Below are 20,000 nucleotides of genomic sequence, written 5' to 3'. Positions count from 1 at the left end.
CCTGAGAAAGGCTGCCGAGGTGGCTGCAGCTCTGGTGGAATGAGGCCTAATGCCCTTAGGCACTGGCTTGCCATGGTGTAAGTAGCAGAAACTAATGCAGTGGCCTAACCACTTAGAAATAGTCTGCTTTGAGATAGGCTTTCCTTGTGATCCTGCAGCATATGCCACTAGTAATTGCTCTGTCTTCCTGAAAGTTTTGGTTCTGTCTAAGTAGAATCTAAGCTGTCTGTGTACATCCAAAGAATCCAGAATTCCCTCCCCCTTGTTCTGTAGATTTGGGTAAAAGGTTGGCAGATGGATGGCTTGGTTAACAGCCACACTGGACACTTTAGGCATAAATGTTGGATCTGTCCTCTGGGAGACCCTGTCCGGATGAAAAATTATGAAAGGTTCCATGGCCATGAGTGCCTGTAGCTCTGAAACTCATCTTGCATAAGGAATTGCTAAGAGCAGAGCGGTTTTCCAAGGTAAAAACTTCATATCAGCAGTAGCGGCTGGCTCAAAAGGAGACAGGGTGAGCTTTTCCAAGACATAGTTGAGGTCCCATGCAGGTATTGGTAGTCTCTGTGGGGACCTTAAATTTTTGGCTCCTCTGAGGTACTGCCTTAATAAAGGGTGAGAAAAAAGTGGTAGCTCTGTATTGTAATGAGCCGAAATGGCAGAGGCATGAATTTTAATTGATGAAAAAGATAGGCCTTTGTCCAGCATCTCAGTTAAATATTGCAAAATCTGAGGAATGTTTGGTACCACTGTATCAGTTCCTTGTGCCTGGTTCCAGGCACAGAATCCCTTCCATTTTCCAGCATAAGACTTTCTAGTACTAGGCCTACTGGCTTCCAGAATGACATCCATCACAGCTTTACTGAGAGGTCTTTTTTGTATGACTACATTATCCGCCATGCTGCCAAGTTTAATGTCCTGAGTTGGCTGTGTATGACCTGATTGTTTTGCTGGGACAGTAGTCGAGGTATTTGAGGTAAGGTCCAAGCTGGGTATAGAGATAAGTTTCTTAGTATTGGATACAAGTACTGGCATGGCCAATCTGGGGTAATCAGTATCATCTTTGGCTTCTCCTGTCTGACCTTTAGGAGCTCCTTGAGGAGGAGAGGCAGTGGAGGAAAGGCATATACTGACAGGTTTTTCCAGCTGAAAGATAGGGCATCCACTTTCCATGCTTGTCTGTGATAAGTCCTTGTGCAGAATCTTTTTAGTTGGTAGTTGTGAGGGGAGGCAAACAGATCTATGTCCGGGCATCCACATTTCCTTGTTATCATGCTGAAGACTTGTGGATCCAGCTGCTACTCGTGGGGATCCATGAGGTTTCTGCTTAGTTTGTCTGCCAGAGTATTTTCCTTTCCTGGCAGGATTGTGCCTGCAGATGTACTTGGTAAGTCAAAGCTGTGTCCCACAAGGTCATGGCTAGTCTGCAAAGGGGGTAAGAATGTGTGCCCCCCTGCTTGTTTGTATACCACATGACCATGGTGCTGTCTGTCTTTATCAGTAGTTGTCCCAGATGAAGTAGGTCCTTGAAGGCTGTCAGGGCATTTTGAACAGCTAACATCTCTTTTTGATTGATATGTAGATGTATTTGGTTTGAGGACCATGTGCCCTGAATGCATCTTCCTGCCATGTGGGCTCCCCAGGCATAGTCTGACGCATCTGATGTTAGCGTCTGCCTGGATGGAGGTAATGTGAATGGCTGTCCCTTGTTCTGGTGACAAGCCTTTGCCCACCGTCAAAACTCCTGTTGCAGGCAGGGAATGAGAGTAATGACTGTTTCCAGGCTGTGGCAATGTTGAGTCCAAACACTTTTTAGGTACCACTGAAGTTTCCTCATATGCAGTCTTGCATATGGAATTAGTAGGATGCAGGATGCCATGAAGCCCAAAGCCTGCAGAGTTTTTCTTGCAGATAACTGGGCCCTTGTTGCCAACATTTTGAAATAGGTAGTCCATTGCCTTTGTTTGTCTGGTGTGAGATAAGCCATCTGGGCAGTTGTATTCAAGCTTGCACCCAGGAATGTTATCTTTTGTGAGGGTACTAGTTTTGATTTCGTTTTGTTGACTGTGTACCCTAGGCATGTTAGAAGATTTTTGACAAATGCCAGATGTTGAAGAAGAATGTCCTTGTTCTCTGCTTGAATGAGACAGTCGTCCAAGTAAGGATATATTTGTATTCCTCTTTGTCTGCAGAATGCAATTACTGGTGCCAGGCACTTTGTAATGACCCTGGGCGCAGTAGATAAGCCAAAGGGCAGTGCAGAGAATTGGTAATGCATTGAACCAGCCTTGAATCTTGGGTATCTTCTGCATGATTGTCTGATTGGAACAAGCCTATGGCAGCACAGGACCCAGTGATTTGGACACCGGAGGCAGATTTAGCCTTTTGTAACTTAAAACAGTTAATAGCGTCTTCTTTTGTCTTGGGGTTACCAAATTATCACAAGCGCTTTTTTCAAACTGTAGACTGTAAGCACGGCTATATGACATTAGTCCTGACGCAACAACATGGGGATAAGCAATGTCCCATTACTTATTATTCATCACAGTTAGATCCAGTTGTACGGTCCTTACCCCACTGTGTTCAGGCTGTTGTTGCAGCCGCTATGGCAGTACAGGCTTCGGCCTCAGTGGTTCTGTTTCACCCACTCACCCAAAGGGTCCCTCATGCAGTAGCAATTATTTTGTTACAAGAAATGGTAGCATACCTTTCCCCAGCTAGACATCTCTCCTGCATGACTGTTTTGCTGATCCAGCCTCACATGACAATTGAACGGTGTACAACCCTGAATCCATCAACTCTGCTCCCTACCGCTGTCGGTGGTACTCCACATCACTGCCTGCAGGAGATTGAGAAGATGACATTCTAGGAAGGACCTTACAGATATACCTTTAACAGATGCTGATCTGACATATTATGTAGATGGTTCATGCAAAAAGAACCCAGCAGGACAGAACCTAGTGGGCTATGCTGTAGTATCTGACACAGAGGTTATTGAGGCAAAACCCTTACCATGACATATGTCCGCACAGGCGGCAGAATTGATTGCACTCACTTGTGCATGTGCTTTAGCTAAAGGTAAGCGTGCAAATGTTTTTACTGACAGTCAATATGCTTTTTCCATGGTGCATGTGTTTGCACAGCAATGGAAAAATCGAGGTACGATTACATCAACCGGTAAACCCATAAATCATGCACAGCTCATATTAGATCTTTTAAACTCCATTCAATTATCTCAGTGTTTAGCTATCTGCAAATGTGCAGCTCACACAAAACAGCAGGATGCTATCTCAAAAGGTAATGCAAGAGCTGATGCTGCTGCAAAGCAAGCAGCTGCAGAAGCTTGTTTACACCTTGTAGAAGCTTTAGAACCTTCCGAAAGTTTAAATTTGGACATGCTACAAACAATGCAATCATTGATCACACAGGTAGAAAAAGGGCATTGGTTAAAACAGGGGACCGTCTTCAGAGATGGTTTGTACATCTCAAAAGAAGGGAAACCAATATTACCCTCGAACCTTTTTTGATATGCGGCATTATTGAGACATGGGTAATGCCATGTCTCAACAGGGGGAATGGTACAGATAGTGAATCAGGTGTTCACTGCATATGGATTTTCAAACTACTCTAAAAAATTTTGTTTAGCATGTCAGGTTTGCAATCAATATCATGCACAAGGAGCAGTGCGGCCCCAGTCAAGGGAGTTTCCCCACATCTCCATACCTATTTCACACCATTTGCATGGATTTTATAGAGTTAAATAAATGTGAAAATAAGAAGTACTGCTTTGTCATTATAGATATGTTCTCAAAGTGGGTGGAAGCTTTTCCAACCAGGAACCCGGATGCAGCTACAGTAGCAAAGGTTCTTGTGAAAGAAATTGTTCCTAGGTTTGGCATTCTGGAGAGAATATATAGTGACAATGGAACACACTTTGTAAACTAAACTATACAACAGCTAAGTAAGTTTTTTGGTATTTCTCTAAAAAATCACTGTGCTTATCATCCTCAGTCTGCAGGGCTGGTCGAAAGACATTATGGTATACTTAAAAGTAAACTAAGGAAATTAATGGCTGAAACTGGGAAAACCTGGTTGTACTGTTTACCCCTGCACTGTTGAACATGAGAACAGTTCCCTCAGCAAAAGGGCTAACCCCATATGAGAAACTGTATGGGAGGGTGTATTGTACACCCCAATGGAAACCTCTCATGCCCTCAGACCAGGAAACTGATCTTACATTAGCTGAATATTTGAAGAAACTGTTAAATTCTAAACATTTGTTACAGTTTAATTCTTTTTCAGGTCCAGAGCAAACTAAGGCACCGGAAATAACAGTGACTCCAGGGGATTTTTGTGTGGATCAAGATTGTGAAGAGGAAGAACTGGGCATCACTGAAGTGGGAAGGTCCCTACCAGTTGCTTCTTTCGACACCAACTGCAGTCAAGACTGCAGACCGAGCTTCGTGGATCCATCTGACACACTGCAAGTTAGTGAAGAAATTCGAATTGGGTATTACTTCTCCATCGGGACCCTAAGCACAAAAGTCTGGCTACAAAGGGGGGTCAGATCAATAGGAACTGATCCGTCTCAAACCCAGTGAAGCAATCATCAGTGCTAAGGTCCTATACGGTAGATAATAAGATAAAATACCCAGATTAAGCAACATGATTGCACAAAAGAAAGTTGAATTCCATCCTTTTGGGAAAACCGAAGAAAACAGAACACTGGAATGACAACCCTTTCCACAAAAATATTGTATGGTAATCTCAATGACTGTAATGGTCGTCATTGTTTTTCTGCTATGGCCATTTCTCTTTTCCGCCACATTTACTGAACCTAGCAAGCGTGCAGTATGGCATCCTGCTTCCAACACATATCAGGCTATCAAGTACGCATATGCAGATACCCTTAATGTCTCTAATTGTTGGATCTGTGCAGCTATACCAACTGCACATGGAGGATTACCTGTAGTGGCATCTCCACTAAATGTTACCGAAACATGAACAAGCTTGTTGAGCAACACGGCTAATATTACATCTGCAAATGCGGTTGCCTTACAGCTGGCCTTCCGTTAAGACGGAACTGTGTTTTCAGAAACTTGACAAAACTAGGGTAGGATGGAGCCATTGTAACAAAACAGTGGTTTATAAAGTACAGTTTTGTACCTACCATAAATGTAGATGTTCGAGTGCGCATACAGCTGCAGTCATCACACTTGGGTTATCCTGCCGTCAGGCGGGTCCTCGGTCGGCCGAATTCCAAAGTCTTGGTCCGGCGTCGGCTGTCGTCACTTCTTCCCTGACGTCAGTGTGGCAGGGGTATAAAAGAGGTAGTCGACGCCATTTTCTTCACTTTTTCTTGCCCCAGATGTCAGGTGCCCTCAGAAGGAAGGCAATACATGATATTATGCAGACCTACACAAGTAGATAAATCAAAACAGTAGTTGCAAGCAAATACACCATAAAGGAATACCTCAAATAGGTTGCATGTTTAGGTGTTTGTCATAACCCCTGGCCTAAGAGGGGATGGAGGGTGGGTAACCTGGACTGCAGCTGTATGCGCACTCAAACATCTACATTTATGGTAGGTACAAAACTGTACTATGTTCATCGTGCATACAGCTGCAGTCATCACACACTTGGGTAGAATCCCAAAGCTAAGGAAGGGTGGCTGGTGCTAACAGGAATTAGGAGGGGCTAGAATGCCCTGCAGGACTGCTGTAGCAAAGCCCGCTCTAGATTTTGAGTATAGTGGAAGGTTGTAGTGTTTGGTGAAAATGTGCACTGAACTCCAAGTAGCTGCTTTCAAAATGTCCTTGGTACGGACCCCTCTGAGGAAAGCTGCTGAGGTAGCTGTAGCCCTGGTGGAGTGGGATCTGATCTATACAGGCACTGATTTCCCATGAAATGAATAACAAAAGCGTATGCAGTGGGCTATCCATTTTGAAATTGTCTGTTTGGAAATAGCCTTTCCTTGAGCACCTGTAGCATAGGACACAAAGAGCTGCTCAGATTTCCTGAATGACTTTGTTCTGTCCAAGTAATAACGCAGTTGCCTGTGAATGTCCAATGAGTGGAGTAGCCTCTCCCCTTTGTTCTGGGGATTTGGATAAAAGGTAGGTAAATGAATAGTTTGATTCAAAGCCACACTGGATACTACCTTTGGCATGAAGGTAGGGTTGGTTCTTAAGGAAACTCTGTCCTGATGGAAAATGATGAATGGTTGCACGGCCATGAGGGCCTGTAGCTCCGAAACCCTGCGTGCTGAGGTAATAGCCAGAAGCAATGCTGTTTTCCACGACAAGTATTGTAGCTCTGCTGAAGAGGCCGGCTCAAAAGGAGGCAGTGTCAGCTTCTCCAATACGAAGTTGAGGTCCCAAGCTGGTGCTGGTGGTTTCCGTGGGGGGCTTGATATTTTTTGCCCCTCTGAGGAACTGCCTTAATAGAGGATGAGAGAATAAGGGAGGATCCGTATTGTATTGTGCTGAAATGGCTGAGGCGTGGATCTTGATGGAAGAGAAAGAAAGGCCACTGTTTAACATTTCAGCTAGGTACTGTAGAATCTGAGGTATATTTATTACCCAAGGATTCTGGCCCTTTGTTTGATTCCAAGAACAAAAACATTTCCATTTGTCGGAGTAGGTTTTTCTAGTAGAGGGTCTACTGGCCTCCAAGATAACATTCTGTACCTCCTTGGAGAGGAGAGAGTGTTGGCAAATTAAGGTATTTTCCATGCAGCTAGATTTAGAGTTCTGAGCTGGCTGTGAAGGATCTTGTAGTTGTGCTGGGACAACAGAAGAGGAACTTGAGGTAGGACCCATGGTGGAGAGTGTGACAGGTTCTTTAGGAGAGGATACCAATGCTGTCGTGGCCAGTCTGTAGCAATGAGAATCATTTGTGGCCTCTCTGCTCTGGTTTTTAATAGGACTTTTGGCAGCAGAGGTAGAGGTGGGAAGTCATAGACTGTCGTTGCTGTCCAACTGAAAGAGAGAGTCCACTTTCCAGGCCTGTGGATGATAGGTCCTTGTGCAGAATTTTTTCAACTGGTAATTGCTGTGGGAGGCAAATAGATCTATGTCTGGCTGTCTCCATGCTTGAGTTATCTTTGAGAAGACTTGGGGATGCAACTTCCATTCGTGTGGGTCTGTCATATTTCTGCTTAAGGTGTCTGCCATTGTGTTTTCCTTCCCTGGCAGGAATTGTGCCTGTAGTTGAACTTGTAATTCCAATGCTGTGTTCCACAGGGTCATCGCTTGTCTGCACAGTGGGTATGAATGCGTCCCTCCCTGTTTATGTACCACATGACTGTGGTGTTGTCTGTCATTATTAATAGCTGGCCTGGATGCAGTAGGTCCTTGAAGGTCATAAGAGCATTTTGCACAGCTAGCATCTCCTTTTGGTTGATGTGTAAGTGCATCTGTTTTTGGGACCATCTTCCCTGGATGCACTGATCTGCCATGTGTGCTCCCCAGGCGTAGTCTACGGCGTCTGTTGTGATGATCTGCCTTGCTTGTGGTGTACAGAAAGGGAGACCCGTGTTTCTTTGGCATGCTTGAGCCCACCACACAAATTCCTTTTGAAGGCATGGAATGAATGGTATAATTGTTTCCAAGCTGTGGCTGTGTTGAGACCATACATTTTTTAGGTACCATTGTAGTTTCCTCATATGCAGCTTTGCAAATGGTATTAGTAGGATGCAAGATGCCACGAACCCCAGAGCCTGCAGGAATTTCCTTGCAGTTAGCCTGGTTAAAGTTGCCATTTTGTTGAAGTAATGACACAGTTGCCCTTGTTTGTCTGGTGTAAGGTAAGCCATCTGGGCCGTTGTATTTAAGCTGGCACCCAGAAAAATTATTTGTTAAGAGGGTATCAGTTTTGATTTCTTCTTGTTTACTGTGTACCCCAGGCAATTTAACAGTTTTATTACAAATGCCAGATGTTGCAAGAGAATGTCCTTGCTGTTCACTTGGATTAGGCAGTCGTCCAGATATGGGTAGATTTGTATTCCTCTTTGTCTGCAAAAAGCAATTACTGATGCCAGGCATTTCGTAAACACTCTGGGCACAGTAGATAAGCCAAAGGGCAATGCAGAGAATTGATAATGGGTTGAACCTGCAAGAAATCTGAGGTATCTTCTGCAATTTTGTCTGATAGGGACATGCAGGTATGCCTCCTTGAGGTCCAACATTACCAGCCAAGACTCCTTGCCCAGCATGGGAAGAAGTTGCTGTAATGTGAGCATCTTGAATTTTGGCACCTCTGGATATGTGTTTAGAATAGATAGATCCAAGATGGGTCTTCAGTCTTTGTCCTTCCTTGGTACCAGAAATAGTCTTGAATAAAACCCTTGACCTTGCTCTGTTGCGGGTACCTCTTGAATTGCTTTCATATCCATGAGAGCTGAAATTTGTTTTTGTGCCTCTGCCCATTGATTTTGTGGCAGGTTTGGCATGCCTCTCATTTTTGGAAGGGTGTGAAAGTGGAATCTGTAGCCTCTGTCTATAATATCCAGAATCCATTTGTCCTTTGTAACAATGTGCCATTTTGTAGAAAATAAGGCTAGTTTTCCGCCCAAAGGTGCTGCCATTATAGCTTTGCTTGGCAAGTATAGGGGGAAGTCATTGCGTCTGTTTTCTAAATGCCTGTGGTCTATCTTCTCCACCTCTTGAAGCTGGTGATTGCCATTGCCTAGCTCTGTAAGATCCTTGAGGTTGCCCTCTACCCCTTGGGCGTCTGTATCTACCCCTTTGGGGTTTGTCTGTGGCTGGAAAGGACCAATTTTTTGAAGGCCAGTTTCTGCTGAAGCGTGGGGGCTGCACCTGCAAGAAATCTTTAACTGTTTGCATAGATTTTGCTTTTTCCTCCATTTTCTTTAGTACCTCCTCAGCTTTAACACCGAACAATACATCTTTTTGTAGTGGTGCATCTAATAATTTTGCTTTGACATGGTCTGGCAAGGTTTGTTCTTTGAGCCAAGCATGTCTACGTATGACAGACCCCATGACATCAGCTCTACATGAGGCCTCTAAAGCATCAAAACCACACTGTAAGGTATGTTTCCCTACTTGCTCTGCTCCATGCAACAAATCCTGCAACTCTTTCAAATCTAGTTCTTCTGTTTGTGTCATTTTGCTTTTCAGCTGAGATAACAAGAACTGCTGATATTTTAACATATGAAATTGACAGTTTAATGCCCTCATGGTTAAAGTGGCTGATGTATACACCTTTTTTCCCCACCTTTCTAATGCTCTGGAATCTCTCTCAGAAGGTAAAGGGTTTTTAGCAGTAGAGGCCTTAATCCCCTTGGGACCCTGGGAAATAGTTTCTGGGTCAGCAGTAGGACTTTTATAAAGGAACTGGTGAGAATCCGGAACCCGGTAATATCTGTCTGGTTCGACAGGGGCAGGAGGTAAAGAATCTGGATTAAGACTGGCTTCTGCGTGGACATCATCCAAAATTTCTAAAACAGGCGGAATAACCAGGGGCCTATGCTGGGGAAGCAGCAGAAATTCCCTGAGTCTTTTCTTGGAATCTGAGTAATCTTGGCCTTCCCAGTGGAAGCGTTCTCTCAATGTATGTAGGTTTTCCCCAAAGGAGTAGTCCTCAGGGGGGGAAACTGAGGGAATGGACTCCTCAGCATCAGAGTCTTCAAAAGGTGAATAGGCGTAATCCTGTTCCTCTGAAGGGTCTGAGTTAATAGAAGCCTGGTCTGAGGAAGGGTAGTCTTCCTCCAACCTGGGTCTTTTGTCTGAGGGGGGTTGAGAACCCCTTATGAGGGTAATCAAATCCTCAGTCATTTTAAGCATCTGTTTTTTAGGCATGGGACCTTGAGAGGGAGTCTGAGGGCCCTGTTTTTTAATTTTCATAGTAGGCTTAGATTTGGTGAAGGATTTAATAGAGAAGGAGGAAGGCCTGAAAACACCTTCAGAAATGGCAGGCCTCGCTGCACTATCCGTTTCTCCGCCAAGAGTGGCGTCGGTATCTGCAGTGGGAATGGAGACCGAGGAGCCTGTGACTTCGGGTACTGATGTCGCCGGTAAGATGGTTTCATCGGTAGTCAGGGGCTGTGTAGGTACCTCGCTGAGAACCGGAGAACCGGTAGTCAGCCTTAGCGTGGTCTCAGTACTGGGTGCAGGCCTTCAGATGTCTGTCCTTATCTTTGCATTTTTTCCCCAAAACTGGCATCGGAATATCCGACGACATGATGTAATTAAATTTTTTGCCAAAATAATGAAGGGCAAACTCCGCCCGGCGCTTAATAGTGCGCTTGTTAAACCTAGCACAAAAACGGCAGGCCGAGACGTCGTGGTCTGGCCCTAAACAAGGTATACAGTAAGAGTAAAAGTCCTTATACGGTATTTGCTTCCCACAAGAAATACAATTATTAACTTTGTCTGACATCGGTCTGAGGCAAGAAAAGTTTCCCCAACGGGGTACTTAGCTTTAATGAAGACTTCGGTTGAAATACTTTCGTAAATCTCAGGAGCTGACCGGCACTTGCGAACTGCTTCTGCTTCGGGCACCGCGCAGCAAGAAAGACTGAAGAAAATGGCATCGGCTGCCTCTTTTATACCCCTGCCGCACTGACGTCAGGGAAGAAGCGACAACAACCGACGCCAGACCAAGACTTTGGAATTCGGCCGACCGAGGACCCGCCTGACGGCAGGATAACCCAAGTGTGATGACTGCAGCTGTATGCACGATGAACATCTGCACTAGAGATGATTCGGGTTGTGTGACAAATTTCTCAGCTATAAGAAAACTTGTTAATAGCTCTATAATTAACTTTGTCCAGGAAATGGAAACTGTCTATTGGAAAATGTTCCGAGGACAGCAGGACTTTGGGGATCGCTTCAAGTTTATCAACATCACCATTAAAGTAGAAGATTGTTATTTTGTGTGCGGAAGAAAAGCATATAAATGGCTACCAAGAAGTGGTCCAGAAGCTGCTTTTTGGGCTACCTAGTTCCAGCTATAAGACGCACGTTAACTTTACCACAAGGGAAAATCCGAAATGTTCGAGAAGTTAAAAAACCTACCAGTCCAGTAGGCCGAATCGATGCATCATGGATATATCACCATAAATCTGGCTCATGTCAGTGACAAAGGACTGTCCCACATGGCTCTTGGTGATGACGTCATATCATGGGCCAGCATAGTACCTCAGTACGGAGCAGTAAAATCGATTTGGGAACTGAGACAGTTGTCCAAGCTGCTTGAGACATTGAGCAATGCAACCTTTTCCGCCTTGGAATTGGTGACAGATGAACTGACCGCTATGAGAGCAGTAGTGCTTCAAAATCGTATGGCTCTCGATTTCACCCTGGCAGCGAAAAGAGGTACTTGTGCATTAATCCAAGAGGAATGCTGTTCGTTTGATCCCGAAAATGAACACGAAATAGATAGCCATCTCGAAGTGATTCAGCAAGTATCTGCCTTGACCAAGCCAGGTCAAAATCCTTTAACAGACTTTTTCCAGAAATGGTTTGGGGGCTGGGGCAGTGTCCTGATGAATCTGTTGATCGCCATTTGTGTTGGAGCAGCGATATTGATGTTCTGTGGATGCTGCTGTGTCCCCTGCATGCGTGGACTGGTAAAAAGCACTATAGATGCCTCAGTCTCAAAGACCTTGTACCAACAAAGTACTGAATATGAAGAACTACTTAAATTGGAGGTGGAAGAATTGTTTACTTGAGCCTAAGCTGAATGACTCTGTTAGTGCAAGGCCCTGAGTGGAAATGGTCAAGAGATGAAATGGACTTGTTTTAGTCTCATTAAACAATAAGAATAAAGTATTAAAAGGGGGGAAATGTTGGAGAAATGTACAAATTGTATAGTGTACAATTTTGAATTTAAAGGGTTAAGAGTTAATACATTTATTCTGTGTAAAATGTGTAAATACTGGTGGTCTCTGTAAAAGCTGCTGACGCCTAAATGTCTGTTGTTCTTGCTGTGGAATGTTGAGATAGGGGCCTCACACTAGCAACAGATAAGTGTTGTGTTAGGAAGAGACAGTTACAGGACCATAACTCAGAAACTGGGTTTGACAGGGCAAGCCTTGTGGACAAGCTAAATTTTGAAAGATGCTTTTGTAAAAGTCAGCAATTAACTGATAAGCACCTGTTGTGTATGTGCAGGGAACTGTATAGTGTACGTGCAAAGAACTGTATAAAAAGAGCAGGCTGAGCTATTGAAAATCAGACAAACCTTGTACTTACATGCTGTCTCCTTGCTGCAAGTAATAAAGGTACCTTGCTGAACCTTACGTGAATTGATCTTTGAATTTTCTTTGACAAGGGGAAACAATACTATTCCCAAATTTACAGGGTAAACAGGGGATCTTTCAGTTCTGAACGGCAAAAATGTTACAAGCAAAAAGGCAAGAACACTGTTGAATTACCCAAAGTAGCTCAAAGCCCATCAGAAATTCTGGGAAAATAAAGTCATGCAAGGACTATTTTCTCCAACTCAGCACCAACCATGGAATCTCTCCCTTTTTTTAGTTACTTCAGCTTGCTTACATATTAATTTTATTTAAAAAAAAAAACTCATTCATAAACATTGCTTCCTAATATCATAGGATGCTGCTGGGTGACTTAACTCACTCCGTCTACTACAGCACTTTTGCATGTGTACTGTTAACTCCCAGGGCATGTGGCTTGAGCCTTTATATTGGTATAAGGGGAGGTTGGCGTAATGGTTAAGGTATTTACCTTACAGTTACAACATACAGGGTTTGATTCTCACATGGGGTAATTGGCTAGGCTTAAAATGGCCCAGAAGGGCTATTAGCCTAGTACTAATCTATGAAGCTATGAACCTATGAATGAAGTCACCACCTTACAGTTCAAACAAATATTCATACCTCTGGAACCATGAGTGTAACTAGAAAACTATAAATGGCAAACTATGCAGGATAAATTTATCTCAACATTAGTGGCATTCATTCAGTTCAATGCTTTAAACTAGATTTTATAAGCCCAAATAATGGCACTGATTATTAATTTTGTATAAACAGCTTATGATATGTCAGTAACCATTCAAGCAAGACACATACTGCCAGCAAGATTTTCTTCATACAGCTGTGAGCTTTCATATGAGGCTATGCAGCTCTGTATTACCTGAATGTTGTGATAGTTAAAAATTACAATACAAAGAAACAGTATATAAATAATATTCAATATCTCTTTAGCTCCATTACACAAGAGGTCAAATATCAATACAGTTGTGTTTGCCATCATGTATGCTTTAAGATGAAATCTTCTGGCACCTTGTATGTAGCATGGTTTTGGAATTATTAATGCAAATATTAACAACCAATATTCGATGCCTAGAGCATTCAGTAGGAGGTAAATGCAGAATCGCCTGGAGGCACAGTTGGCAGTAATTAGTTAAAGGATGGAAAGAATCGAGGTAGCTGCTAAACGCTTGGAGACTAACTTATACAATAATTTTGGCACTGATAAATCAGGTGGATTATCAACAGTGATTAAAAAACTTGAGACTGTTAAAGATGTTTATTATAGATTACAACTAAGAGTATTAATATTACCAACCCACATTAATGACTTTAATATTACAATTGGCCTGTTTCAAGAAGATCAAAGTTTTTAGATAGTGTTGCTGAATGTTTTTAGTCTTATTGGGTGGTATCTGGAATGCAAACCTAGTAGATATGCATATCACAAAAAACATGTAAGGTTGCTGCAATTTTGTTTTTTTAATACAAGACAGCTCAACAGATGGGCACAGAGTGTGTTGGTGTTTATGTAATCATAATAATGTTGTTTGTGTAATCATTTGACAGTTATTTCAGTTGGAAGCAAGACAAAAATAAAAACATGTTATCCAATTGGTTTAAATCAGATGACTGTTGTCACAGTATAAAGGTGACAATACATAACTACTGAGTGGATAACACTGATGCAGCAACCTCTTTCAAATACAAATGGTATGAAATTTATAGTGCCCACATATTCTCATATGGAGGATACTAAAGCATTAGAAAATGTCTTAAGATTAAACTTCTAGATCAGCAGATGGTGTTTTTGTCAGAATTATTTGCAATTAATTATGAAAAATACATTCCCAACAGGCACCAGAAAACACAAAAGTAACAATGATGTAAAGCAGAGATAACTGCTGGCATGAATGAATAATGTTTGAAGAGGGCTTCTAATATGACAAAAGTATGTAAAATGTTAGCCTTGTAATGTCAGGTTATACCAGACAGGTGACTCTGAAATTATATAATTCACAAGGTGCGTTAGGAAATAATCAAAAGGCCATCCATAACACAGTGATAGATTTTAAATAAATGCATGATAAGAAATGGTCTCAAGATATTCATGATGTGTGTACATGGCTACAGGATATCTGTGGGCCTCAATCTCTCTATCCCCTCCAAGACAGTAAAGAGACTATTACATTGTTAGAGAAGAATAAACACAGGCCCAGGCAGCTTTACTGCTAAATTATATTCAGCATTTATAGACAAAATTGTTCCTTTCTTGTATTAATTAATGCAATATTTAACTACTGCACAGAGAAAAATGCTAGAAATAATGGATTTGGGTAAGGTAATATTGGCCTGTACTAATGATAAAGATGGAATGAAACCAGTATATTCCCATTGTATATCAATACTGAACACTGACAGTCTATCAAATAATAGTGAAGGCTCTTAATAGGAAAGGGGGTGTTGACATAATGTTAAGGCCTTTACCTCACAGATATAAGGTTCAGAGCTTGAGTCTAACCTCCAGTCACTGGCCAACCTTGTAATAGGTAAATACAAGGCTCTGCAAAACTATTACCCTAAAATGCTTTAACAGCTATAACATATATTGCCATTATTTGTTCAATGTGGGTTAGGCGTAGCATGATCAACAGATGCTAATATCTGCCATGGTAAAACTCATTTTACAGAACAGAGGCCAAATAATAATAGCAATATTGATGTAATTAAACCAGACGCATATAAAAGTCTTTAATCACTTACAGAGGAGCTTCTTCTGCTAAGTTTTTGGAGTATTACTCTTTGACCTACACCTTTATTACTACAATCCAACATTTCTGTGGTGAAACATAAGCTCATATTAAAAAAAAAAAGAACACAGTCTCAGAAAAGCTTAAAATCATGACAGGTGATGTTAAGTATGCCTGCTTTCGGCAACATTTGTATTTGCTGCTAACTCTTTATTATACAGAAATATGTACATGTAATCAGAGGCATGTATTAATTATGATAAAGTAATTATGAGGAGTGTGATACTAAAAAAAGAGCAGCTTTATGCTAATGCATTCAGCATAGTTGGATATATAATTATCTATGACAAATCAGAAATACTACAATGCCTTGCCTATATACATGCAACCTGTAATAATAGAAAAGCCATTCCAGTGTTTCATTTTTCACTCTTTTTATGTATACTATACTCTTCTACATACCATCAGATTTTACTACATTCTTTTAATACATTCCTTGATAAAAATGAAAATAAACTTAACATATTAATTAGGAGACGCATTCATTATTGGGAAGAGTTAACATAGTTTAAATGATTATGTTGCCCTTGATCATATTATGACTACAAAATGTAATATCTCCTCAATATATGGCCTACTCAAATGAAACGTGTTATTAACACATTTCTAAGGGGAGGCAGTTACCCAAAGGATTCCATGGGCAGTGTCAAATTCCCCCTTCTCCCAGGGAGGTTTTATCTATGCTAGATACTGAAAGCTACAAAACTGTAGCCTTCATAAATACAAAAGAGCTATCAATATCTAGTTAAACCAATTTATAAAGTTATTACAAATGTTACTTTCAGACAGGGATTATCTGGTTACTACTTTAAAGTTCAAGAATGTACCTTAATTAAATACTTATTTTCATATATCAATTTTACCTTTATTAATATATGTAAACATTCAATGGAAACATACAATAACACCTTTTCTCTGCACGTAGATGTATCATTCCACAGCTCCCCAAATAATTTTGACTGAATTCTGTGAGCGTAATACTCCTAGAGGGGAGCTTATTCTTACTTTGGTTCATAAAACACAGGAAGTCTTTTCAACTGCTAACAAACGTAATGGAAGATAAGACATTCTAAATAAAAAGAAATGTCTGCATATACAAATTATCAAACAAGATATATTTTAATTCTACTTATAGGGTGAAATAAAATGACATTGCTTTAAAATCCTAAAGAACATTTGTAATATTCATAAATCTATTAGGAATGCATCAGTTCGCTAGAAGTTTTTATACATAATTCATTGCTCTACCAAGTGATATTCTGTTCGATGCTTAAGTTATGATGTTGCTTTAATTCACATTAATAGAACTGCCCTCAGATTTTTTTTAGGACTGCCCTCAGATTTTTGTTTTTGCAAGGATACATATAAAATGGATAACCACAACTGCACAAAAACATTTCAAATGGATCCCTACTGTACCAACTTTACCCATACTGCATTCTTGTTTGGCAAAATTAGAAATATTCCCTCAGGATGCATGGTGTTTAGCTTCATTTGGTAAGGGTTTCATACCAATGGACTGGAAAATTAATTCATTGCCTGAGTTATCCATGGACTTGACAGTGTACCTATATTTACTGCCAATGGGACTTTTATTAATTACTTTTCTTAATTTGATATAAGCCTATCCAAGATACACTTACTGTTTTAGACACCCTGTTCATTTCATTTCCTTTGGAAATGTGCATTATAATAAGATTTTAATGGAAAAAAAATCAACTGTATAAAGGTGGCCCCTCAACTAAGCTTCATCAATACCAACCTACTACAGTTCTTAAGCCCACTCAAAAATCATTAAAACATGTGCACGGCATCAATTACTAAAACATCTTGCTACAATACTTCTCAGACTGCCAGCATGGCTTTTGTCTTTGTCATGGTATTAAAAACAGCATCTTTAACTTCTAGTATCAAGTTACAACTTAATGACAACAGCTTAACATGTGCTATCGCTACAGACTTAACAAAAGCCCTCAACATGTACAGTCATAACCTCCTTATATCTACATTTACCTGACCCTAAACTGGTACAAAGGCTACTTCACTGACTGCATTCAGATTAAATACCCAGATTTCACTTTTCTGGCCTGTACAGCTAGGTGTGCCCACAGCTTCTGTCCTTGGCTACTATTGTGTATCACATTGGTCACAAACGAACTCAAATTCTGTCATCCAGCTAAAGGCATATAATATGCAGATAACATCCCTTTTTTACATTCAACAGTACTACCATAATAAAAATGCACTCTGTGATGCATATACCCAAGTTCAAAATTGGATTTGCAACTCTTCCATCCTGGTCACCAAACCTCAATCCCCACTGCTGCGGCTCTACAAACTAAGATAATCACACCCAACAGAAAACAGTCACCACCTTCAAACTGTTAGGTGTTCATCTTCACCTCAACACACATTAGACCACCACATTAACACAACTATATGCAAATTCAGTGCTAAATCTGTCTTCCCTTATTGTATCAAAAACTTCCTAACACCAATATCTAGACTCAGGACTGTTGCCAATATTCCACTGTTCATTAATCTACTAACCTAGACTCCTCCCTTTGGTAAACTTAAGGGGGCTCACCATGGAGCTCCTCTTTTGTATCTAACCAGTCCCTTATGACATACCACTGCTTATCTCTAGTGACCAATAACTGGTATGAACTTGGAAAAAAATCTTTACACAGCCTTAGAGTATCCCATTCCACCCTGCACAAATCTGACAAATGCCCATCTTCTGGCATCCTCAGAACTTGAAACCTCTCTGCACCACAGCACTGTAAAAATCACCATGGTCACTCACATTTCTATATCACCACTTCAAGGCATGGAACAACCTCCTGCTTCAGCACAAGATAAATATAAGTTCCTTTATAAACTTCTTAAGGAAACATCTTACCACACTGAGGCATTTTAACTGTAAATGCTCTCCACCATCCAAAGTGTAACCAACTCAAGTGTAGCTCATACTCTCTCTATTCATGGTAACCTTAACCTTATTGTAGGTGCATTTCAGCTTAGAACAGTCTATGACACTATAGCAAATCAGTACTGATACAGTGTCTGCACACCTCCAGACACCACTGTCAATATCGGGAAACATAGCATTTTACAAGCAAGATTTCTCCTGTGTGCCTGACAACAAAGCTACTTTTTTTTTCTCAAAGATAATTTACTATTGATTGAAAAGTGTTACATATTTTCACATCACTAAAAAATTACTAAAAATCCAGTGTAGAAGCATCACCGATTTCCATCTGTCTTTGGAACTTATTTTTGTCTGTTTTTGTACTAATATACTGGAGCTTCTAGTTTTAAACCTCCATTGAGAATGAGCTCTGACTGGCCAACAAACTCAAGAAATAAAAAAAAAATCAATATCGCAGCTGTCACATTATTCCACTTTCTAAAAAAAAAAAATTATAAATAAAAGCCAGAAATGAAAACATGCTTACTGTTAGCAAACCAACAGGTTCCGTTTGTCTGATCTCCATGTTGCTGTGACTAATGCTGTTAATGGCCATAGCATCATTTTCAACAGATTTAACATTTTCTTCCATTATTTTCAGGCTGTCCTGTTCTTTAATCTTGTCCTCCAAGTTGCCATCGGAGTCTGTCACAAGGTAGACAACGGTATCTTGTTTAATGCACTCGAGATTTCTTTCCATCCGTTTTAGAGTATTTGCTTCGTCATTCTTCAGCTGCTGGATGAGTTGTTGTTCCTTGGCTAGGAGAAACTGGTGCAATTCTGCAAATTGTTGTTTAATGTATTTCTCCAAATTAAAAACATCTTCCTAGGAAACATAAGAATAAAGCAAAATAAGTAAAACAAATAGCTCTACACTGCAGCTTAACTTGTATTCATGCATTTCCCTTAAGTAAAATGAACAGATGGCAGCCCATCCATTACATGGGAAAGGCATCCATCTGCAGCACTGGTGATCTGGGGATGCACTACACTCATACCTCTTAACTTTATACTGCATGAAGCCTGGACAAAGCCTGAAATTATGTGGAGGCAAACACCCAAAATCAAGGTCAGATTTTAAATATTCCTCTTATAAAACAAATATTTGCATTAGTGTGCACTTTCTTAATAATCTGAAATATTCACTTCAAATATCTGTCATTTAGTGACATCACTCCTCAATAATCTGTCATAAAAATGCAAATTTGATGGAGAACAGACCAAAAATATGAGGAAAATTTGGACCTGCTTTGAAATTCTGAAGAGGTGAGAGGTATGCTAAGCTCAGAATAAGGGGAACCATCTAAAATGTTCTCCTTTCTGGAGGAGAGATAATGGGGTACATATCAGGTACAAAGATAACCCTCCCAAACATATAATAAGACTCAATGCAGATGGATGGATGCATAGTTAAGTATGTGAAGTCTGAAAGGGAGGAACGTACCCTGAAGAAAAGAGAGGATAGGTGCTTAATGGGCATACAAATATGGGATACTGAATAACAGGTCTGTGACAATCCAATGTACATTTGGACTGAAAAACAGAGTAGATACAAAATGATTCTTGGGTATGTAAGACTGAGGAGCAAATAGATGATACATAACTTCTCTATAGGTGTATGGGTCGTGTGTGTGTGTGTGTGTGTGTGTGTGTGTGTGTGTGTGTGTGTGTGTGTGTGTGTATATGTGTATGTCAATATTGGAGATGGTGAAAGTATAGTTTTGTGATTTGCACTAAACTACATCTGTAGATATTCAAAATCTTCACTGCTGCAGTAGCCTATGGGATGCATCCTACCAAGGATTCAACTGGCAGGCTTCCAAAAACTTTCATCCCCCTCCCATACTGTCACTTTGACTGATTTTATAGCTCTCCGAAAAGGGCTTAGCCCAGGGGTTCCCAAAGTATGTGCTGTGGTGCCCTGGGGAGCCGCGGCTTCCTCACAGGGGCGCTGTGAACTAATAAGCTTAGATGCAAAATA

General features: G+C 40.9%; 1 protein-coding gene across 1 annotated transcript in view; it reads right to left on the bottom strand.

Moving 5' to 3' along the window:
• LOC122814391 (involucrin-like) overlaps window positions 1-20,000 on the bottom strand; it is a 222,502-nt gene that overhangs the window by 111,736 nt on the left and 90,766 nt on the right. Inside the window, exon 5 of the mRNA XM_044086975.1 lies at window positions 18,507-18,845. Coding sequence (XP_043942910.1) covers window positions 18,507-18,845 — 339 coding nt within the window. The remainder of the gene's footprint in view (window positions 1-18,506; window positions 18,846-20,000) is intronic.

This window comes from Protopterus annectens, chromosome 10.part0 (genome assembly GCF_019279795.1).
Source record: "Protopterus annectens isolate FY-2018-M chromosome 10.part0, PAN1.0, whole genome shotgun sequence".
Taxonomy (NCBI): Eukaryota; Metazoa; Chordata; order Ceratodontiformes; family Protopteridae; genus Protopterus; species Protopterus annectens.
This window is presented reverse-complemented; position numbering and strand designations above follow the sequence as displayed.